The sequence below is a fragment of the Schistocerca piceifrons genome, chromosome 3, assembly GCF_021461385.2.
Source record: "Schistocerca piceifrons isolate TAMUIC-IGC-003096 chromosome 3, iqSchPice1.1, whole genome shotgun sequence".
NCBI lineage: Eukaryota > Metazoa > Arthropoda > Insecta > Orthoptera > Acrididae > Schistocerca > Schistocerca piceifrons.
The window spans coordinates 707204982-707230343 of record NC_060140.1 but is presented as its reverse complement, the minus strand read 5'-3'; the positions used below and the strand labels follow the sequence as shown (position 1 = coordinate 707230343).

Below are 25362 nucleotides of genomic sequence, written 5' to 3'. Positions count from 1 at the left end.
GCGACAGGATTCGAACCTGCGACCGTAGCGGTCGCGCGGTTCCAGACTGCAGCGCCTAGAACCGCACGGCCACTACGGTTGGCACTTCTCTTTCATTCTTTGAAAGCGTCCAGCTTTCTGAACCGTATAGTACTATGGGGCAGATAATAGTGTTGTATATCTTCATCTTTACGGTGATTGACAAAGCTTTACTTTTGAGTGGGTTGCTTAGTGAGTGCAAACATCTTGACCCTGAGGCTATTCTTTCATTTATATCCATTGTTATGATATTTTTACTGTTGCAACGTGATCCAATTAAACTGGAGAACTTTTCTGAATTTAGAATGTTGGTCAATTTCAAAGCAAGAATTTGGGTTTATGACTCGACCTATCTCCATATAGCTCAACATAAATCGTTAAGTTTGCCCATTAACCTGTAGTGTCTATACTATCTGTAGTTTACAAGTTAAATGTAATTAGCTGCAAATGGCAACATTTTATCACTTAGGACCCACTAATCGTTAAGGTGGTGGGTTATATTTGTATAATTATAATGTATTGTAAATAAAGATTTTTTATATAAAAAAGAATGATCCCGGCGGAGGTTCGAGTCCTCCCTCGGGCATGGGTACGTGTGTTTGTCCTTAGGATAATTTAGGTTAAGTAGTGTGTAAGCTTAGTGACTGATGACCTTAGCAGTTAAGTCCCATAAGATTTCACACACATCTGAACATTTTTAAAAAAAGGATCATCTGTTGTTTATTGAGTGACTCCTGGAAATCAGAAATCAAGTGTTTTATTGTAAGAATCTAATCTATATTTTGGGATATTTGAAAATGGCCGTGAGGCCGAAACTGTACGGGATTAAACATACATTACATATTCTCTGCGTTGGAACAACGTTGTAAAAAAATAAAAACAAAAAAACAGCACTCGTATTCAAACATGGCCAACCATCACAATTGAAAAAAGTCAGCTGTGATCAATGTTGAATGTTGGTCTGTGCGCGCAGTGAGTGAACGCGAGCACTCCCGGATGCGAAAATCTCCGCAACGCTGGCGTTTCTCGCCCAGCGTGTGGGTAAACACGGGAGAGGTCGCGGCCTCGGCCGCAGCTGGTGCAGTCCTGCCTCCTGCGCTGCTCCTTCGGCCTGGGCGGACAGCTGCCCGGCTGCACTTCCCACGCCGCTCCTTCCGCCGCCGTGTGGCCCAGCTCCGGCGCTTGGACGCCCCTGGCGCGCCGTTCCCACGGCGGCGGGCGCGCGCCACGGACAGCCCTGCGCGCCGACACTGTGCTGAGTTCCCACGGTCAGCCCAGCTGATAGCCGGCAGCCCGCGGGTAATTCAGCCCCCGCCCCGCCCCTCCCGGCGGCCACAGAAACACGGGGGGCGGGAGGGGGGCGGGCTGCCACCGCGCGGCAGAAAGACATCACCGGCACGAGCGGCGGCCAGTCGTTGGCCCGCGGGCACTCCTTCAGCAGCAGCAGCAGCGGCAGCGGCAGCAGCAAGGTCGCGCGCCCACCAACTCCGCCGATTGTACCGTGCGGCGTGCTCTGGAGGCGTACAGTAGCCACGATGCCCATCAGTGAGGACGAGTACGAGGCTCACCGCCAGCAGCAGCATGGCTTGTCCAGGGCTGAGCAGCGCAGGGTAAGTCGCCACACATTGTTTACAAACATGTCATCTGCATACCACAGCTCGTACTGATAGTTGACTTTCGTTTCGGATTCGTCTCTTGTCCAATTGGTCTCTAGTCGGCTTCCTCAGTGTAATTCATTCAGAAATACTACAACCTCACATTTTTTATCAGTGTAGATGTACTTCATTTCCAAGCAATGTAATTCTTAACTGACAGCCCGATAGAGCCATACATTGCGTTCGCAATACATTGTTGGCATCAGATGACTTTTTGCACGTTCGTATCCTTTCTCCCATTCAATTACAAAATAATTTTCTACTCGTTGCTTATATATCACAATATGCCCTTATACACTAAGTGAATTGGTTCTTTTTTTACGTGATGATAGTCTGTGTAATCGAATCTAAGAGCCAAGTAAGAATTTTTATTAAAGCAACAGCTTATCCTGGTAATCATAAATTATATAACCTCCTCCACAGACTATTGGTTGAAGCAGGTAAACAAACATATGTGTTCATGACAAATGGATGGAATGTTACTTCATCTTTTATACAGCACATATCGTTAATTATTTTTTTGTTTATTATTTGTTTATAACAGTAAAATATCGTACAGCATAAAACACGCTTTGTATAGTACTCAGTAGGAAAGGTGATCGTCTTACTGTAAACAATCGATTTTTCTTTCATTGTCCATATAGAAATTACCTTTCCCCAATTCATTTACAGTCGCTGTTGCTCTAGTTATCAAGGAATGTGATTCTTGACCAACATGTTTCAAAACATGGTAAAACTAGAGCGGAGTAGCTTAGCTGTGGGTTACACATTTAAGCGATCTTTGAATATTATTGCACATATTCGACTGTGTATTACGTTTCGACATATTTCTTTACAAATTGACTACTAGCACATTCAAGTGATGGTCAGACTGTAACTAGTCAATACCCTTTTTTATATTTGTGCACTCTGTCATGACTTTTTATTGTAGTCATCGTTACATTCATGTTGAGCAGTAGGTGTATTACGTCGGCAGAAACAAGCTATCGGATACGATGAGCTGATGGTGAACATTAAATTTGGTAACATCCCACGATAAACTCAGAAGACAATGATCGATTTGAGATACCTTCTTCAATATTAGATTCTGATGGCTGGCTTTTATTTGGGTTTGACAGAGTTACAAGTGACTGGAGAAAATTTCGACGTTTCCGTTTTCTGGCATAGCTGTTTAGTTTCTATACCACTTTGTTATTGTTCAGTGCAACAATATTGATGTTAAGAGCCCATTAGACATCATTTTAATGAAGTATTGTATCTGGCCAACAATAACCATCAAATGTGGACAAATATTAGTTATGAATATTCGAGTGATTCGTCTGCAAGGAGACAGCCCATTCCTCTGTTTATAACTAGTGTGTGACGAGACACTGACGTTCACTGCCAGGCATATGTCAAAGAGGAAAATTTAAGAAAGGGGTGTCTTGTCTATAAGCGCTGCAGTTTGTCGGCCCCGCATTGGCGTATCATCTCTGCCCGCCTAGGTGGCTAATTCACAGCCCGCAAAGCTGTCAACTGGTGAGCTACTTTAGAAAGTAGCTCAGTTTGCGAGAGCTCGGTATTGGTGCCTGCAAAAGCGATATGCCAGTCACATTGACGTTCATACGAAACACACTGAAGTTGCCTGCAGTGAACATAACAGCGCCCATTCAACATCATGTCGCCCTCGTGTATCTGGTCGCGGAACTGCTTTTGACGACCGCTATGAAACAAGTACCATATAACATAGGTACAGTGAAGTTAAAGGACTTTGCGCGTTGAAATTAACTTTTTCGTCAAATCCGTTTTTATATTGGTAAGATTTCTGTTTTCATTTTTCCACCATAAATCGCGAGTTTATATTCTCTATCATAAATGGTTTATATCTCTGTTGGATGCTCCTTTTCCTTCATACAGAAAGATGCAATTACAGTCAACAAACATACTCAATAAAGTAGGCTACTAAAAGGAGAGAAACTGTTTTAGTAGGGATGAAATGCTTCCGTGTGGACCACCACTGAATCTGGAAACCATAGCCTTAACAGTACTTTTGTATCGTATTGTTAACTTGTTTCCTAACCGTTTCTGCTGTTTACATATCTTTGGAATTCAGAATGTTAAGGAACGCGTGAATGTTGGCAGCTCTAGAAATCAATTTCCATTTCATACAGTTAATAAAAAGTAAAGCTTGGCATTGGCCGTTAATAGCCGAAGAAAGAGGCCCAGGTGTTGAGGTTACCTAATAAAGAATGTACGGTACTATTTAGAAAAGGCGTGCTGTTCATATTTTCGTAACAAACGGAGATACAAGAAAGGCAATCATGCTCTTTAATGTTCTCCTGGTAGGTAAAAAATACTTGCTTGATACATTGTTTTATTTTTCTTCTGGACAAAACGTTATTTGGGTGGTCAAGATAAATTAGGACATCCTGCATATTGGCACGTGACACTATAAAATACTAAAAAGAATTGTGCTCTGCAACAAAGGAGGGGCTTATTCGAAACACTGATGGAAACATCAGGATAGAGAGGAACTCCAGCCATAGCGTAATCGCTTTTCTGTTTATAATATTCAAGCATTTCTGCTGTTAGACCCCATCAATTGTAGGTGGTTAGATGACGACATTGGCCTATTTATTTTTATTTCTCACATTTAAACAATTAATTGTTTTATCTCTCCCTGTAGACAGTGTAACTCGGCACTTCATGAGGGTGTGTGGCTGAGGTAGCATCTACAGTCCTCTCTTTCTCAGCTGGCAGCGCCTCTGCAGCCGACATCGGAAGCACACGCGTGTTTGGTGGCACTCCACTCCAATATAGCCGGTCGAATCCTGGCTGTGGAATAAATTTTAGTAGCCAGTATCTGGTTGACAAGGGATGGTGCCGTAACGAGGTCCTGGGTTAAACTGCATCATCCCCCCCACCCCTCCACAGTCTCTCATGAATGAAGGCATGTGACAATATTGGTGGTGATCCGTCTGCCAGTAGGTATTTTAAGCTCGGCGGCTCACATAGTGTTACATGAGTAACTGGGCGTCTTACGTTCCTACAGAACCAATGAAAGAGAAAAAAGAAGTTTGGAAAGATTCGTATGATTGTACAGTATCAGATCACATGTATATGGAGCGTATACATCCTTCACCTTTATGATAACTTGAAACCTGCTGGGGGCACTTTCAATGAAGTAGCAGAATGTCTGTGGAGAAATGGCAGCCCGTTTTTCCTCAAGAGCGGGAACCAGAGAAGGTAATGAGATGGACACTGAGGTCTGGAACGAAGTCGCTGTACTGACTCATTCCAAAGGTGTTTCGTTGGGGGTCAGGACCCGAGTCAGGGAGGGCCAGTCCATTTCAGGAATGTTATTGCCCCCATAGATGTTGTTTCGTGACAGGGTGCATTGTTATGCTAATACAGACATCGTCTGTGAAATGTTCCGCTACTGTAGGCAGTACACGATGTTGTAAAATGTATTCGTATCATTTCGCGTTCAGGTCTTTCTTAAGCGTAATAAGGAGACCACACCCTACCTACGAAACACACTCCTACACTGTAACACCACCTCGTGATCCCGGAGCACTACAAATGAGTGCAAGCAATGTTCCTCAAGCCCTTGACAAACCCAAACCCTTCCATCGGATTTCCACAGGGTGGACTCTGAAGTCAAGGAGCTCTCCTGCGACCTATTCTTCTGTTGTTGCGTCTCTATTGGAAACACAGGTCTCCCCCTTCTATACTGGCGGGTCCGCCTCTCGTGAAAACGAGTGGTACACTTTGCATTGCATTGGGGTGTCCGTACACAGCCTATCTCAAAATATTCTCCTTCGTAATTTATACAATTTTGCTTGCTTTAGAAGGAATTCCGGAAACATTCTTTCCACTTTGTTGCGACCTTATAAATACGGTTTTGTGGGTAGGTATTATATAGCTCCTTGAACGGCCGTCTCACGCATTTTTTCTTTATATTCAAAGGCGATATATATATGGAGAGCTGCATCAAACCAGTCTCAGGACTGAAGACCACAACAACAACAACTTCCCGGCTTCACAAATCACCGTTATTGTGGAGCCGGTGGGCGGTTAGAAAATTTTACTGCGAACAGAGGCACAAAAATGGCCAGTCGTTAAGAAAGGGACTGTTCCTGCCCTAGGGCAATAGTCGCGATAGTCTCGCATACGAACCCCTTTTGTCAGTTTCGATTCCTCTTGGTACACCCAGACAGTAGACAGCTATTTTGTTCCGGCTGGATCGAATATATCCAAGTTTCTTCTGTTACGATGTTGTATACGGATAGGGTTGCCAGAAATCCTTCTTTAGCGGTACCTGGTTTGGCGTTTTACGGTCGTGTCCGGCCAAATATAAAAACGTCCAGCGTGTTCGGCGCTTGTTAGGTTTTTTAGCGTTGACACATAATTAAGGCCTTTTCTAAGCTCATGACGTAATTTCGAGGAATAAGTATATGGAGAAATAAAATATACCACAAGGATATACAGATGTAGTAACCAATGCTATTCTTATGTCTATACCCCACGTTTTTCTTCGTAGACTGGACGAGTCCAACACACAATGCTGAAACCATGCTATTCGCAGTGCGAGCGAGGCAAAGCAGACTGTGCGTCTGCCGTTGCCAACCCGCCCAACATATTACTGTTATTTCTTTATAAATCTAATTGAAATGACCAAAGTTTTTTGTCCGAGAAGACTAGATAATTGTTTTGTTTACTGAAGAACTTAGTTATTTTCACATACGATTATCTTACGAAGAACATTGAGCAATTTGAGAAGACCGAGCACTTAGTTGCCATCATAATTGCCAAATTATATGACATTTTACCGATTTTTTTAGTTTGAGCACATTTAAGGTTAATCCCGCAAAAAAACTGACGGTTACTGATTTTTGATAAACGATTGGAAACATTCGGTTAACTTTATTTCTATTTAAAGTAGATAATCCTGCTTTAAGGCAGAATATCTGGCTAAATATAGCGTCGAGTTCAGCTTTTCTATTTTTGGACCTGGTAACCCTATATGCGGGTTCCACATCCTCGGTCGAATTTTTTGACGTGAGACTGTCAAATTGTGTGCGGAATCTATGAAGAAAACATCGTATTGATAGTTAAATGTCCGTAAAGACTGGAATGTACCGCAGTCTTCATGTGCCTCATAAGGATGCCTCCGTCTCACTGTGACAAAGAGGCAGTCTTGTAGCGTAGATCATATTTTTGGGAAAACACGATTGTGGCAGATACTCACGAATTTCATCAATGACGGAAGCACGAATCACAACATAGTTCAGAAAACCAGCTGTAAACAAGGTCTTTACGAGGTGATTGATTAGCAAGAGTTTGAACGAAGCGATTCGAATCATTGTTTTTTGAGACAGGTCGTTATGAAAAATCACAAAGAAATCATCAACGAAACTCTTTAGGTGAAATTTGTTTACCGTGCATTGCAAAAAAAAAAAAAAAAAAAAAAATACTTGGCCATTTTCTTAGCTGCCCTTGTTTTAACAGTTATCACAAATTCTGCAACCATATTACGCCATATACAGGTGGCCCTCGCAGCAAGCTATATTACAACGCCTCCAGTCATTATCAACAAAAATACAAACATTATACTACACACTCACTCACGACAGCGTTTTACACTAGACAGTTGCACTTGAAAGGTACTTGACACGCAACGCGCTAAGTGGTGTCCGATAGAATGCACTGCAACAGGTCGAGAGCCGTACGAGTAAATAAAAAACTTCCCTTGTGAAGTAAGAAATTTATCATGAGGTTGCTAAAAGTACAATAGGTTCATAAACACGGAGTAATGTCGAAAAAACGGGAAATGATGATAACTAAACAAAAGTCGGTTTTTCTCTACTGAAGGTCTTGTGTTTTTTAACTGCCTCATTTTGCTGACACGAAAGAAGTAACACAGTGGAATTAAACCAGTGCACACTGAGAGTTCCACCTTACTTTTATCTCTGATCTGTTCTGATGTCACCAGCAGTGAAAGCACTATGTATAAGGACCATGATGAACATGGTGGATACGACGTCTGCAGAGATTCTGGTAAGTCAATGTACTTATCGTAGGTAATACTATGACCTCAGTAATAAAATGTAATTTGAGTTGTCTTTCGTTATCGTATCCGCTAATATTAAATCATAAAGCATCTGTCGGTAGGTATGATTATTAAGAACAGCACAGACGATATTATTGACGTCATATTATTACCTATGTTAAATACATTTGTATGATCTTTTTATGAACCAGAAGATAATTTATTTATGTGATCGAAGCTGCTAGCCTATACGAAGTTTCGTTCAAGTACACAAAAAAATTATTCAGTTGTCTCTGAACCTACTCTCGTCAAGCGAATACAATCAAAGAAAAACCTGGTAATTGTAATCGAAGACGCTCGTCGAAGACCGCAAGAATACACCTAAAAAGTAAAGTAACCCCAGAGTGGTTCTTTGAAAATATATATCTGCTTTAACCAGCTTACATAACATGTCAGTTCCGATAGCAACTCGTACCTGCCGTTACATAATTCATCATTGTAACTGTTTGTGTGTGTTTGGACGGACAAGGGAGAGGGGTAGCAACGGGGGTGAGGTTAAAGGATAAGATCGGTATCAAAAATTGAGAATTAAATCAGATATTAAAAGGAGTAAAACTATACTGCCAGCAAGTTTCGTTTTGGATACACAGTCTCTCAAAAAGAGCTTCCAAACGATTCGACATTAACATTCACTCATGCGTCATAAAACGTTACTGCAGTAGCTTCGATATTTTGAATCAGCAGTGAGTAGTACCAATAGGATAGTACCTCGGCCTGTGTACTCGGCCAACCTTCCCACAGAAATGTGACAGCGTTTGTGTAATACATTCAGTAGGTTACGATTAGTCCGCAAGGGATTTCACCGAAGCCTTTTCGATACCTCCACTCAACCCGGCCGAGTTTTATTTGCGCTGGCATTTGAGAAACTATGTTTTAAGACAGCGGGTGAAAAGGAAAAAGAAGCATGCATCTGCTTATGTGCAGGCATGTAGTGAATAGCAGTCTGGTACACTTATTGCAGAAATGAAAATGTGAACGTTGGAACCGCTCGTGTGAAATATGAGAATTGAGAATTTAATTGCAATATGTTTTCTGCTTAATATGCGAGCAAAGTCCATGTGCAGCTTACAAATGAATCTCATTGCTGAACTGCATAGTTACATCGTATATAAACAATAATTTTGGATTTGTAATTGTACTTAAGCCGCTGATTGCTGATGGTGATTTTTAAATTCGTTATTGCATAATCGATTTTGGGACTGCCAGCCCAATCTTCAGATGCACCTCTCCACATAGCAAAATTTTCTAAAAGTACATTATAGCAGTGCATATTACAGTGTAACAGCATTGTTTTTGTACTGAAACTCACAAGCTGTCTACTTGTACCGGTCATGAGATCAGGTTCAAATTAGTGTGCTCAAGTCGGATTATACACGAAATTTCAGTTACTCATAGACAAAAATTGTAATTTTATGTATAATCAAGCACAACCTCAATAAAAGAACACTAAACGAATGTGAATAGATTGTAGAATCGACGTCGACTTTGCGTAACAAGTGTCTAAATCCAGTGCAATAATCACAAAACAACAGTATAAAAGAGTAGAATCCTCACGTAACTATCAGTCATTGCTTCGTCTTAAATAGATAATAATGTAACGAGCGCTCCACACGCGCAGTTGAAAAGCAAAAATCAAACTAGGCTCACAACAATAGTGAAATTAGCAATACTTCTCATTGCTATACGTAACGATAACTAGGCGAGCAGATTAAGCAACTAATACAGAAAATACACATCTGGGTTTTCAGTTCATAACATTCAGACGCTTTCACGACATGCCGTTTAGATTGTGAAGTCCTAAGCGCTTCTGGTGTAGTGCACTCTAAATGATCGTGATCATTCCATCTCGATGCAGCCCTATAAACTAAACGGCATTCGGAACCGAATTGCGGCTCATTAACAAACACATTGTTAAGAATACACTATCAGATCAAAAGTAGTGGGACACCTCTACGTAATGCGGAATTGAGCACTAGATGTCACGAGAGGTGGATCCCAGTATAAAAGGAGGCGAGTAACGGTGCGTTGTCAGTAGGGAAGCAGTTACCAGCACAATAGGTCGGCCAGGAGGACATCGAACACGGACCTGTCCAGTGGATGTCACCGAACATGGACTAGTCGCTGGATGTCACCTGAGTAACAAATCCCATAAGGGGCAATCCAACCATTCTAAAACTGCCCACGTCGACTGTTGGTGACGTGACTTTCAAGAGGATGCGAATGAAGACGTGCAGCTAAATCAAGACCAGGGAGCTTCATGTATTGACGAACAGGGATCGTCGAGCATTGTGGAGGGTGGTTGTAAAAAATCGCAAGAAATCCGCGGGAAGAAATCAGTTTTGAGTTCCAAAGTGCTTCCACCAGTCCAGCCAACACGATGCCTGTGCGCTGGGCGTTCTAAAGATTGGGGTACGATGGTCGAGCAGCTTCTCAAAAGTCACACATTTCTGTAGTGAATGCTGAGCGACACTTGCGGTAGCTTAAGAGCGACGCCATTGGGCGGTGGATGAGTGATGAATCGCGCTATACTCTGTGGCAATCCAATTGAATGGTTTGACGAACGCCTGGAGAACCTTACCTGCCGTGACATGCCGTCTCGGCAGTGAAGTACAGAGGAGGTGGTGTTACAGTATGGGGTTGTTTCTAATGGTTACAGTGCGGTCCTCTTATTGCGCATAAGAAAATGCTAGATGCTACGGGACATGACCAATTTTTACAGCATTGTGCACTGCGTACATACAGTAGCGGAACAGTTCAGAGTCGGCAACTGTTTGTGCCAGCTTGACAGTGCACCCTGTCTTATAGCAGTACCTGTGAAACAATGGTTTGTGGACAAAAACATAACCTGAGATGGAGTGGCCTGCCCATAGTATGGACCTGAACCCAATGGAACATCTTTCGGATCACATTTGGAATGAGTTAGAACCTCGACTTCGCTCCAAATCCCAACATCCAACATCACCGCCTACTCTGGTTTCAGCTCTTGAGGAAGCACTGGCTCTCATTCTTCCACAGACATTCGAACACCTCACTGAAAGTCCCCTCAGGAGAATTCAGTCTGTAAAGCCGAAGGGTGAACACACCCCACATTAATGTACACTGATAGGTATCCAGATACTTCCGATCAGATAGTGTATTTGTGTAAATATGCAATGTTTCTCATCAGACGACATCCAGTTCCCGCTTTTGTAAATGCACGCTTACTCCAGTTTGAAGATTCACAGATGGTAAGCAGTGATGGCTATAGCTCGCTCGAAATCTACAGGTTTGCAGTTACGTTTAATTTATTCTATTGCAAAAATAAGGTTTTCTTTAAGTTTACAGTAAAAGGATTGCACACTGTCACAAGCAGTAAGCGCAGAACAGAAGTAGACATTAAGCTGAGGCATTAAGACATTAAGAAGTAGACATTAACCTGAGGCATTAAGACATTAAGAAGTAGACATTAAGCTGAGAAATATTATAGTCGTCTTTTGTAATCGCCCCTGTATACTTCGAAGAGCCGAAGTATTTTGTAACTTTGATCACGGAGGACATATTGCCGCAAGTGGTATCGTAACAGTATATATTCTGAAGAGAAGTGTATTTTTAAAGCCTGATCTGCGGGACACATGATTATTATTGTATCATATGTAATGATGAGGTGCAGTGCAAATAAGACTCAAAACTAAGATGTTTATTTTATCATACAAGGATATCGAAAACGTTTTTTTTTTCTTTTTTGCCAATCCCTAAAATAGGATAGCTGGCAGCCGATAATCCAACTGACAGCAGAGTACAGTCCGCAGAATACGCAAGTGGTTCAGTACACATCGTTCATTGTAAATTACTGCAAATCGGGCCTCGCTTCAGATTACCAGAACAAATGCCGTTATCGAGCTAACGACTCCACGCGCTACTTGTTAGGACTTTCAGTGGGCGCAGGAAAATGATACACTGGAAAGTAAGTACATAACATCACAGAAGACAGTCTATACAATACATATTTGCTACAGAAAGCACCAATAACGCTTACTTTACGTAGATAATATTGTTGAACACTTGTATTTCTTCATGGCAGCAATCATGGTATTTTCCAATTTGACACTTGCAAGGTGGACGATCTCGCTACCAGATGTAATAGTCATGTTAGTGCTGATGTCATTTCACGTGGGGTATAATTACTTTGCAGCTTTATTTCTTCTGTCTTTCTTGCTTTTTAGATTGTATCAATTGAAAACCTTGGAATACATGCAAAAATTTCTAGTCCGTTCAGTTAATTAGTTCTTCGAAATTTTAATATTTTCCTTCTAGGTGACTGCATCGTTTTAAAATAATCCTTCTTGATAGGGTAAGTTTTATTTTGCTGGCCTCAGGGATCTTATCCATTTCACTCCTTTCAAACACTTCACAAATCAACAGCACTAGAAACAATGCCTTGATATTTTGAGAATTCCTACACATATGTGTACAATTGCTGAAGTAGATTGCCATATTAGATCCCACGTTACTATCGTCATGATAACGTTAAAATCATCAAGCCTTTAAATTTATTTTTTGGATTACTACAAGATATAAGATGAACATCAACAAAAGCAAAACAAGGATAATGGAATGTAGTCGAATTAAGTCGGGTGATGCTGAGGGAATTAGATTAGGAAATGAGACACTTAAAGTAGTAAAGGAGTTTTGCTATTTGGGGAGCAAAATAACTGATGATGGTCGAAGTACAGAGGATATAAAATGTCGACTGGCAATGGCAAGGAAAGCGTTTCTGAAGAAGAGAAATTTGTTAACATCGAATATAAATTTAAGTGTTAGGAAGTCGTTTCTGAAAGTATTTGTATGGAGTGTAGTCATGTATGGAAGTGAAACATGGACGATAAATAGTTTGGACAAGAAGAGAATAGAAGCTTTCGAAATGTGGTGCTACAGAAGAATGCTGAAGATTAGATGGGTAGATCACATTACTAATGAGGAGGTATTGAATAGAATTGGGGAGAAGAGGAGTTTGTGGCACAACTTGACAAGAAGTAGGGACCGGTTGGTAGGACATGTTCTGAGGCATCAAGGGATCACAAATTTAGCATTGGAGGGCAGTGTGGAGGGTAAAAATCGCAGAGAGAGACCAAGAGATGAATACATTAAGCAGATTCAGAAGGATGTAGGTTGCAGTAAGCACTGGGAGATGAAGAAGCTTGCACAGGATAGAGTAGCATGGAGAGCTGCATCAAACCAGTCTCAGGACTGAAGACCACAACAACAACAAGTATCTGGTACTCAAAAATTCTAAAAGGTTATCGGTAACATGGAAGAGGGCGTAAATGTTCGCAAATATCTGGTTCCGGAAACGTGTCTTTTTTTTGTATCCCTTACACTTCAGTCTCGAATAGTTTAGCCATAAACAAATGCATCCTCTTGTTTTGTTTCAGAGCAATAAGCCAATCATGGAGAAACGTCGGAGAGCGCGGATCAACCACTGCCTCAACGAACTGAAGACTCTCATCCTCGACGCCATGAAGAAAGACGTGAGTACTCATAAATTATATATCAATTATGTCACACGTCGCTACTGTGCCAGCCAAAGTTAACCTGGTGGTGACTATCTAAAAAATTGTCTAAAGTTTTTAGAACTAATTTGTTATTGCGTAAGAATTCGACGTTTATAATGCTGAAATGGTATGGCTACAGGTCGCAGGATCATTACGTAGGTCACACTGGATAAAGTGTCCTGGACACACACCAACTGTGGTTTGTGGTTGTACCCAATAGTACCCCACACAATAAAGCCTTGAGTTGGCGCTGTGCATCGAGTGCGAATGCAGTCACTGTGATGTCGCACCCCCTGTCTGCGGCGAACCAAAATGTGGCCATCATTTTAAACAGAACCTGGTGTCATCCGAAAACACTATCTGATGTCATTCCTGTCCAGTGTCGTCGTTATGCACCATTGCCGCCTAGCATGTTTCTGCACGTTCGTCAAAGGTAGACAGAGAAGTGAACGACACACACATAACCCATACGGCGACGAACTGTCACCCTTGATGTACAATGTGTTCCACCGTTGCGCCAGAGTAGAGGAGGACGCAAATTGTCGAGCAGTGTCATTAGGATGTGTCGAACATCTCGGGGGGGGGGGGGGGGGGGGGGTGACCTGACCCATCTCATCATCTTCTACGGCCTTCTGTGAACTATTCTGCACACACCCATCGCACTGCCGAAACACTTCGTCCCATACGAGCTGCAATTTCCCGAATAGATGCATCACATTTTCTCATACGAATGAAAACCTCAGTGATTTGATGCTATGGTTCGCATATACGTTTGCGAGGCATCCTGCACGTCTGCCCAAGTCACGCGGATCTATTACCTTCGGTTTACAGCGACAACATTACTGCAGAACATACTGATGTACATATCGCGTGGATATAAAGGCCTATCTCTAGTCGTTCAACGTATTCCGGTTTTTTTTCTGAACATGAGTGGAGAAACAGGTCCACACTGTGACTTAGTGAGTGAAATACGAGGTTCCCTGATATCCGATCAGATTGGTGACTAGATTCAGGACTTCCTAGCAGATAGAAGTCAAGATGCCTTTTTTTAACGGAACAAAGTCATCAGATGTTAAAATAACTTCATCTTGTGGAATACATCCAGAAAATAATAGAGGATGTAGGTTGCAAGTACTACTCTGAGATGAAGAGCTTGATGCAGGGGAGGAATTCGTGGTGGGTCGCATCAAACCAGCCAGAAGACTGATGACTCAAAAAAATTCCAATAAATTTTTACTCATTTATTTGAGATACTAGCATTAAACCATGACACAGTGTGGTGGGGGTTACAGCTTGTGAAACGAACAGCAATGGCAGCTTCGTCACATAGTCCACTCACCCTACACATACTTTGAACCTAGCATCTATGACAGTAGAATTGAGACATATACATTATATATGCGTAAATATCCCATGAAAATGCCTTCTCCGAGTCGTAGGTAGTTCCCTAACTATATTATAAATTACACACATCAAAAATAGTTTTGCATCACCTCGATTCCGAGAGTTCCGGAACCTGTACAGAAAATTGGAATAAAGATCAACATAAACATCACTTCCGCCCTTTTTCTTGCTCGTGAAAACCACACATTGCATGTTGTACCACCATACAGCGAGACTTTCAGAAGTTGTGGTCCAGGTTACTGTACACACCGGTACCTCTAATACCCAGTAGCACGTCCTCTTGCATTGATGCATGCCTGTATTCGTCGTGGCATACTATCCACAAGTTCATTAAGGCACTGTTGGTCCAGATTGTCGGCGATTCGGCGTAGATTCCTCAGAGTGGTTGGTGGGTCACGTCGTCCATAAACAGCCCTTTTCAATCTATCCCAGGCATGTTCGATAGGACTCATGTCTGGAGGACATGCTGACCACTCTAGTCGAGCGATGTCGTTATCCTGAAGGAAGACATTCACAAGATGTGCACTAGGGGGGGGAGGGGGGGGCGAATTGTCCTCCATGAAGACGAATGCCTCGCCAATATGCTGCCGATATGGTTGCACAATCGGCCGGAGGACGGCATTCACATATCGTACAGCCAATTCGGCGCCTTCCATGACAACCAGCGGCGTACCTCAGCCACACATAATGTCACCCTAAAACATCAGGAAACCTCCACCTTGTTGCACTCGCTGGACAGTGTGTCTAAGGCGTTCAGCCTGACCAGATTGCCTCTAAACACGTCTCCGACGATTGTCTAATTCAAGCCATATGCGACACTCATCGGTGAAGAGAACGTAGTGCCAATCCTGAGCGTTCCATTCGTCATGTTGTTTGGCCCATCTGCACCGCGCTGCATGGTGTCGTGGTTGCAAAGTTGGACCTCGCCATCGACTTCGGAAGTGAAGTTGCGCATCATGCAGATTATTGCGCACAGTTTAAGTCGTAACACGACGTCCTGTGGCTGCGCGAAGAACATTATTCAACATGATGGCATTGCTGTCAGGGTTCCTCCGAGCCATAATCCGTAGGTAGCGGTCATCCACTGCAGTAGTAGCCCTTGGGCGGCCTGAGTGAGGCATATCAACAACGACGGTTCCTGCCTCTCTGTATCTCCTCCATGTCCGAACAACATCGCTTTGGTTCACTCCGAGATGACTGGACACTTCGCTTGTTGAGAGCCTTCATAGCACAAAGTAACAATACGGATGCGATGGAACCGCAGTATTAACCGTCTAGGCATGGTTGAACTACAGACAACACGAGCTGTGTACATCCTTCCTGGTGGAATGACTGGAACTGATCGGCTGTCGGATCCTCTCTGTCTAATAGGCGCTGCTCGTGCATTGTTTTTTACGTCTTTGGGCGGGTTTAGTGACATCTCTGAACAGTCAAAGGGACTGTGTCTGATACTATATCCACAGTCAACGCCTATCTTCAGAAGTTCTGGGAACCGGGATGATGCAAAACGTTTTTTGATGTGTGTAGTTCATTATTCACTTCGCAACAATAGCAAGGAAATCAACTAATTCGTCTATAAAATCAGTACCTTCCAGAATCCTCGTTCGACCATTTATCGAGAATTTCTTATCAAGTTGGGACCTTTACAGGTGGTATTAATGGAAGGGGCATAAATTCAAAGACAAGCGGTGAGTTTTGTCAGGAGTTCGTTTAAAGTGACTTCGTTTAAAAAGAAACTCCATTGGGAGACTCTATAAGAGTGGCACTATTGCGTCATTATTGTAAAATTCCAGCAGCGTACATTCCAGGAAGAGGCAGGCTACACATCACTCTCCATATCTCTGCCTCACACATACGATATCTCGCAAATTGTTCATGATAGGAAGAAGCAGAGAAGCTCGTGTTGATACGGAAGCCAAGGAATAGGTGAGGGTGGAGGGAGGCGGGGGGTGAAAGTGGTAGCCAATAGCCAAAGTATACCCTCCACCTGACGTGGGAAGGTTGCTTATCGCATATAGAAGTAGATACTGTATTTCCATCCTCCTGATTGAATGTTTGAAGAACTTCGGCCGTTAACTTAATGTAATAAAATGGAACACCTGCAGCCGTCCTATCGATGTTTTGGTGATTCAATACACCATCTTGAGCGTCAGTTAAGGAGTGAAGATGGTGTACTGAATCACCGAAACCCGTAGCTGTATAATAAATAACATCGAAATAACGGCTGCAGGTGTTCTATTTTATTACATATAGATGCTGATATAGTTCTCTGAAGGTGAATCACACAAGGTCTATGGGATATTAATTTTATTTTATACTTTAAATATGCTTATAAATAGTCTCCGAATGTTGTATCGTTTAACTAGAAGTACTAGATCGAAGTGAGGAGAAGTGACTGAAATACGGGATGAATTAATAGGACACTCAGAGGCTTCAAATAATAATAAATTTGGTAATTCAGGGAACAGTGAAGAGTAAAAATTATACAGGGAGGAATCAAGACTTAAATACGGTAAGCACATTCTAACAGGAGTTGGTACCTCAGTGGTAAAGTCCTGTAGCTCAATTCCTCGTCACTCTTCCCATTTTTATTTGTCACATTTTGTGCCTTTGGCAATGTTTGTTTATATGAAAAATACTGAGTTGCACGGTGGTTAATAGTCCCGCTGTAACTTGCTGGGTAGATCAGTTTGAGGGTAGGAGGATCACAACGGCATACTTCCGTCAATAGGACATCGCCTAGTAAAGCACAGCATTAGTGTTGAAACCAACCTTGCAGCTGATGGCAACTATACCCACAGGTTGTAGGACTTGGGCAGAGGTAGAGCAACTTGCACAAGTGTGGATAATTGCAACAAATCAGTCTTCAGGCAGAGGACTGCAACAACATTACTGGTTTCTACTAGCCCAAGTCGTCCTCAGATAATCACAATTTTCTTATTTTATTTCTCGATTGATCAGCTCGGCGCTCCAACTGTCGGACAAGTCGTCACTCTCGCTTTGAAAGCGTTAGAGCTAGGCTTCGTGATAGCTCATTCCTTCAGCTTTTAATGCCTATATACAGAGAATGATACTGTCTGTAATCCATGATGGACAAGGGTGATAAAGCTAGAGAGAGGATACGTGACGATGGCAGCTATTTGAAGAGTGCTTGAATTTGTCAAAACTAATGCAGTTAGAGTACAACTGTATAGAAAGTGAATTTACTATGAATAGTGACACTTCCTTGTGTTCCACGTTAAAAAGTCTACACCTGGAGTCATGGTCTGGGGTGTGATTTCGTATGACAGCACGAGGACTCTGGTGGTCACCCCATGCATGCTGACTGCAAATTTGTACGTCAGTCTAGTGATTTTAACTGTTGTGCTGGCACTCATGAACAGCATTCCCGAGGATGTTATCCAACAGGTTAACCCCCCCCCCCTCCCGTACCGCTTTTGAGGCCCAACATGCTCTACACAGTGTCGGCATGGTGCTTCGACTTACTCGATCACCAGATCTGTTTCCAGTCGAGCGCATATGGGACATCATCGGACAACTCCAGCATCATCCACAAGCAGCATTAACCATACTTGTATTGACTGACCAAGTGCAACAAGCGTGGAACTCCATCCCACAAACTGACATCCAGCACCTGTACAACACAGTGCATGCACGTTTACATGCTTGCATTCAGCATTCTGGCGGTTACACCGTTTTTAACGTACCAACATTTCACATTTGCAGTTGCTTATCTCGCGCGTACCAGTGATCTTGCAATGTTAATCACTTAAACGCGTTGCCTAGACAATTGTATTCCCGAAATTTCATAACTCTAATTATTTTTTCCATCACTGTAAATAACATCGAATATTGCAGAACATACTTCTGTGACGTGAATAAGAAACTCCCAGAATGTGTTACAAACGCTAAGATGAAAAGTAGAATATTATTATGTACTTAGCTGAGAAGCTACTACTTTCGACTTCCCAACGTCACGTCTCTAACCACAGCGACAGCATAGAAATTAATATTTATTCACAGTCAAGTTTCTTAGGACATTTACAAACGAAGTTATATTCAGTGGCATTTAATTATAACAAATAGCACCTATAGTGACAAATCTCCATTGCGGCTTTGCCTTGAAACGGCGTACAGTCATAACACGCAAGTTATGATACAGGAGCAATCGAAATATGATGAACCCATTATGGCGTCTCTAGAGTAGCGGGCGACGGACGTCACGTGAGCGCTTCCTGATTTCAGTCGGGTGCCAGATACACTTCGATTTTTAGTCACTCTTACGGAGTAGGGGTCAGGTTGGGTGTCGCTCTTTGTCCGGCGAGCACAATGTGAACCCTTTGGTGGGTTCCCGGCGCAGCATCTGCAGCGCGGAAGCTACTTCCACTTCCGCAGCGACGGTGCCTCCTCGCCCCCCCCCCCCCCACCGCCCCCCTCTTCCAGTAAGGTGCCCCGGCCTGGAGGAAGTTCCCATGCACACACACGCCGCCTGTGCTGCGCCACGACATCTGTTGCGCCGTTCCCACGCTGCCCTGGACCTCCCCACCACTGGCAGCTACTCTGTTCGCTCCAGACCCACACCCATTCCCTGATACCGGCTCTCGGCCCTCTCTTATTACTTGCTCCTCCAGTGCGTGCAAGCGCATTAAAATTAACCCATGTCTGCGGTGAAGACGCCAACCAAAGAAGTCTGAACTGGTAGCTTTTCGTCTAGGAGCCACGTATTGATACACGGCTGTATTTACGCGCATCCTATGTAAGCTGCAGCACAGAGACCCGCGTAACAAACATCTGTATCGATACAAATAAAAATGTAAATTTCGTTTGCTCAAAATCCGGTATCTCCGAAAGTTCTTTACCGATTGCTTTGAACTTTTGACACAACGTCGCATTCTCATACAGGCGTGTTTTCAAGTAGAGATAAAACTTTTCGAATTTTTTGTTGTAACGTTTCTCTATTAATACATCTGTAAAAAATATATTACATATATTTAAAAAATAGAGGTACGTAAAACAAGCGTATTCCAGTGCAGTGTTGTGTCAAAATTTCAAAGCAATCAGTCCAAATCTATCGGAAGTTTGCGACTGGGAACATCTATAAACGTCGATGTTCGTTTCTTCAAAAATCTCAAATCTCCGAAAGTTCCTCGTTGATTGCTTTGAAATTTTGACACAATGTTGCACTCGAATACTCAAGTGGTATATAAAATACACAGTGGAGAAACATTGTTAGCAAACAGGAAAGTTGTATTTATGGGTAATTTGTTTATGATTAGAACATTACTATAGAATATGACTTTGTAATGACAATAAACAAGACTCAAGGTCAGAGAGAGGGGTGGAAGAGGAGATGAATAGAAGGATGGGAGGAAATGTACACAGAAAACGGGAATGAGGAGAGGAACTGAGATAGGGGACAGGAGGAGATCTACAGAGGAAGGGAGAGGAGTTGATCGACAGAGAGGGGGGTGTAGGAGAACATGGACAGAGACAGAGGCATTTGGAGGTGGACAAAGACAGGAGAGAGAAGGAAATAAGGACGTATATCCAATTCCCATCCATATTAGAAACATGTGCTTTCTCTTTCCTTTCATTTCCATTTAAGCAAACAGAGCCACAGCAAAGCGTGGCCAGGTACATCTAGTTTAAAATAAAAAGTTTCTTCAGTGCTGTGACGCGAGTCGTCTTATAATCGTTGAAGATGTAGACGTTATTAATTTGTACGGGCTTATTCGGTGAATTATTCAGAGGACAAGTGATATGAATTAAGTCAGCATTCACCCCTCTAGCCGGCCGTGGTGGCCGAGCGGTTCTAGGCGCTTCAGTCCGGAACCGCATGACTGCTACGGTTGCAGGTTCGAATGGGAATGGATGTGTGTGATGTCCTTAGGTTAGTTAGGTTTAAGTAGTTATAAGTTCTAGGGTGCTGATGACCTCAGATGTTAAGTCCCATAGTGATCAGAGCCATTTGAACCACCCCTCTAACGCCGAGCTTACTCGAAAAAAATGAAGCAAGGAAGATTAGAGTGGAACGTCCCGTCGACAGCGCTGTCATTAGAGACACAGCACGAGCTCTGATCACGAAAGGAAGGAGAAGAAAATCGGCCTTGCCCTTTTGAAAGGAGCAGTCCCTGCATTTTCCTGGAGCGATTTCGGAAAGTCTCTGAAAACCTAAAGCTGGATGGCCGGACAGGAGCACTTACTCGCGTCATTTTCCCAGTGACACCCAGTAAAAGTTCGGTTGGCAAAATAGGCAACACTTTTGAAGGAATGGTTGACAGAATTTTGGCAGTTTGACGTGTGGAAAGACGATCTCTTGTATATCTCATTTCATCCAGGCAGCAATCTTTCATTTTGTTACTTCTGCATGTAGGGTTGGACATGGTCCTCAAGGAGAGATGCGTACTTCCTCAGTTTGAATACATTTTTAGTATTGGTTTTAGAAACACCATTCTTTTAAATTTATGGTCTATTCAAAAACGTGTGCTTCTGTCCATAAAAAGGAATCTCATCAGCTCTCGTGACCAACTTTACCATGTTTGGTAGTGATTCATTGTTTTACAGTTTGTTCAGGAGGTGTCATGGCAATACTACCAGTCCCGCTGCAGCATGCAGCATCGGAGACTGAGACTGCAGGCAAGCGTTGCGTCGTGTTATTGATTCGAGATGTTTTTAGCACGTACCACGTTGAGTCAGTCATCAGCGTTCAGAAAAGGTGGCATTGTTTTATGGACACACGTCATGACATCTGCACTAAACGTTACCCCAAACGTAAAGGGGAATCGGAAAATCTCTTTGGGGCTAGGAACTAACCCAAAAATCATTTTTTGGGCAGCTACTGCTTGTGAAAAAAACTGTAAGTTTTCTTGAAACTACTTCAGTTTTGTGTGGTACTGTTTCCCTGTGGTTTTGTTTCCCTGACTCTCATATCGACTTACGATGTCTTAACGCTATCACCAACGTAGAGAAAAACCACCAAAAACCGAGCGAGCTAGGAAAAGGGGTGGACAGTAAACAGGGCTAAAGCAGAATCCCATAACGTCATGTAACCAACTACAAACAAATACAATTACGAAAATATTGTCGATTTAACATAAGAAGTTATGAAACTTATTAAACGTGTTATAAGTCGGAAAAGGCATGTTACTTTATTTTCAGTATTCAAAAAAGAAGCTTCTGACAAGTTACTGGTAGTATCATACGTCCACTAAATAAATTAATGCGTCCATTTCGAACACGATTCACCCAACTGCGTATCTCATCCTTAATTCGATTCAGTGAATAATTTTCGCGAGTCTGTCGTTTCTGTGTACGGAAGAAGTATCGAATTTGATTAGGGTTTAACACTCAGTCGCCGGCGAGGTACTTAGAGAGAGAAGACAAGCTTGGATTTGACAAGAATGGAGAAGGAAATCGATCGAGTCCTGTCCAACAGTATCAACCCCCACATTTGTCTTTAACTGCGAAGACGCTGGACGGACGGTGATTTGAATCCCAGACCGCCTGAATGCGAGACCAGTGTCTTCGTCACCAAGTCACATCGCGCCCGCTGTATCTGTGGACACAAGGTCGCGCGTTTGGGTACCGGCCGACGGAAATACCGTTCCGGCACGTAACTACCTGCCGTGGAGAGGGCCCAGAGTGAGTCAGGCTACGGATACCGTACCGCATTCACCGTGCGTCACATCACGCTACAAATCGCGAGGCCAACGAGAAAGACCGATACCTTCCGTTATTAGAAGGTGTTGGAAAGACAGGCCGCGGCACGTACGCAACGGCACTTCATATCTTAACAAGTCCCAACAACCGTCTCAGGCAGCGAATGCGTAACTTTCAGACGAGTAATTCTTGACTGCGCATTTAAACGCATGCAAGCTGTCAATAGCACACGAGAAGTTAAGACTTTTAGAGGGTACCTTTTTATTAACATACTGATTTTCCGTGGGTCCCGCATGGAGTCTAGCGTTCACGAAGTATGGTGGACGACTAGTGTGACGTCACAAGTTCTTCGCGGGGCCCGTATTTCACGTGGGCCCAGCTACATCGGGAGACAAATAAGCGCATGCACGATACAACAGTATACACCTGTATTCTGGCAGAATAAGTCAACACACACAACCAAGGTACTTCGAACAGAAAATGATTGTTGTAGTGCACAAAATCGAACAATTCGTCAGGGAGATTAGTTAGGCCTACATGGAAGCGTCAGGAAAGTACTATTCCCAACAACACTCTGATACGCTTATGTAATATACTAGACAGATACTGCCGAAACCCAAAGCATTCTTTGCTGAACACATGAAAGGAATCACATAAAGCGATGTAAACAATGTCAACATTGGTCTGTGGAACGATAGAACGTTTGATGCAGTGCTGAGTCACCGTACTTGAACGTGGACGGGGCGAATGGTATTCACATACGTGTGCCGTTACGAATTCTGAAAAGTTCTGTTGAGGTTGTGTGATGGTCTGAGTTGGTTTTCCTGGTTAGGGGTAGTGCCTCCAGTTTAGGTAGACGATAAAAATGAACGTAACTCCTTACGACAATAATTGCAGGCAATAACATGCTCGTCAAGTTGCGGCAGGAATTAGGAATCGAACATTTTGTTTTTGCACCCGCATGAAAATCTTCTAGCAGCTTAAATATGACACCATCCAGCATCTTTCAGCTGGGCCATAGCGCTGGTTAAATGTCAGAGCCATTCTCCCAAAAACACCGTAGTAAGAGTTCACCGCGATTCAGAATGAATGGAAACTACTTTTGCCTTCAAAACTCTGACAGTGTTCCCTGAATATTACATATCGTAAAAATGACAAATGGACGTGCAAGTTACACATTACATATTATTCTAGTGACCAGCAGTGGGTGTCGGAAGACTTTTGGTAATATGATGTAGTATCAGATGTTTGATCACCCTTTGTTAATAATCTCGATCAGAAAAGGAATAGTGTTATTAATAGGCAGCATGTGCATATTTGCAGACGCTCTGAATGCTAGCTTGTTTATAGTTGATGTCCCGTTGTCGTCAAAAAGGATGCTGATGTAATACGATCTCTTCCTCTTTGTAACAATTTGCGATAAACCTGTTTGTTTAATGTCATAAGCATAGTCTTGTTTGGTAAAGCTGCGACGAAGTATAAGTTTTCCACGTAGGGTCTCTGTTGAATGTGTATAACACATGATTGGCGCAAGCAGCATTCGTTACTTAACTACGCAAAGAGGGAAACACATTTTCACTGAAAATATTGATTGCATTTTCCGCAGAAGAGGGACAATGAAAGACATCCTTAATATCTTCACAGAGTACTTAATCTGTCACGGATACGTACTTTATCTACTTTAATATGTGTCAATTTCATACATAAATATGTATCAATTTCATACAGAGTCCACAAGGCGAGGAAGACCTCTGGCCAATCATGAATCATTTATTCATTCATTAGGAACGTCAGGTGTTAGGACAATGCAGTCCCAATTTCTGTGAGATTCTCCAAACATTTTGTTTCCTCTGTTCTACTACTAAAAGAACATGAGTTTTGCCGTTTAGATTGCAAAGTAAAAGTTAAAAATAGGTGAGAGGCGGCGAGGAAGACCTCTGGCCAATCACGAATCATTCATTCATTCATTAGGAACGTCAGGTGTTAGGACAATGCAGTCCCAATTTCTGTGAGATTCTCCAAACATTTTGTTTCCTCTGTTCTACTACTAAAAGAACATGAGTTTTGCCGTTTAGATTGCAAAGTAAAAGTTAAAAATAGGTGAGAGAGAGACTGAGATTGGAAATCACAAATCCAAGTGATTTAAGGTTAAACGTAACTAAATTTAAGCCAAATATTGAAAATCTGCTAATAAAACATCTGGCCCATCCCTCCCGCTGAAAGTAATTATATACAAACTTTACAGTGTTAACTTTTGTGCCGTTTAAATTAATAATTTACGTTTAACTCCATTGTTTTATACACACTGCTAAAAAGAACGAGGGGAACACGTGTATCAACGTCCGCTATGATAAATCTGTTTTGATACAGGCGGCACCTGTGGTCTTATTGAATAGCTCACTGGCTTTCAGTGTTGTAACAACTAAACTCATTCGCCATCTGTCAGCGTGTTGCGCATTACAGTATAAGATGACCCCTCAGAAAGAAGTGAGTACCGGAGTCCTGTGTTCTCTAATGAGGTACACAGACGGTAACTGTCATTTGTAGACGTTGTATTCAATCAAGCATATGCAATGTGACATCTTAGTGCAGTGCAAGCTGCAATGGCAGTCTGTTTGACCCCAGAAAGATGGACTTTACGTCGTATTACCGCAGATACCAATACTTCCCGTCATCTGTATGTTGTGGGCACGCTACCTGGAGACATGTCAGTACACAAGGCGTCGCCGTCGCATTACAACACAACGTGAAGACCGATATCTGGCCATTTCTACGCTGCGGCGTCGTACTGTTAGCGCCAGAGCACTGCAATGCGATCACAGAAGGGCCACTGGAGCCGCCGAGTCCGATCAGACTGTAAGGAACAGTTTACGAGAAAGGGCCTTAAGACCCAGCAGTCCTGTTCGAGTAACCCACTTGATACGGCAAGATCTCGCAGCTCTCCTTCAAGTCTGCCGTTCCGACGTCAACTGGCAACTTCGTCACTGGAGAAACGTGTTATCGA

The 25362-nt window shown here is 42.8% G+C and overlaps 1 protein-coding gene across 1 annotated transcript in view; it reads left to right on the top strand.

The window, feature by feature from the left end:
• The first annotated feature begins 1433 nt into the window (after window positions 1–1433).
• Window positions 1434–25362, top strand: part of LOC124788696 (protein deadpan-like) — a 54151-nt gene continuing 30222 nt past the window's right edge. Inside the window, exons 1-2 of the mRNA XM_047255977.1 lie at window positions 1434–1628; window positions 13176–13271. Of these exons, the coding sequence (XP_047111933.1) occupies window positions 1554–1628; window positions 13176–13271 (171 nt within the window). The 5' untranslated portion in view covers window positions 1434–1553. The remainder of the gene's footprint in view (window positions 1629–13175; window positions 13272–25362) is intronic.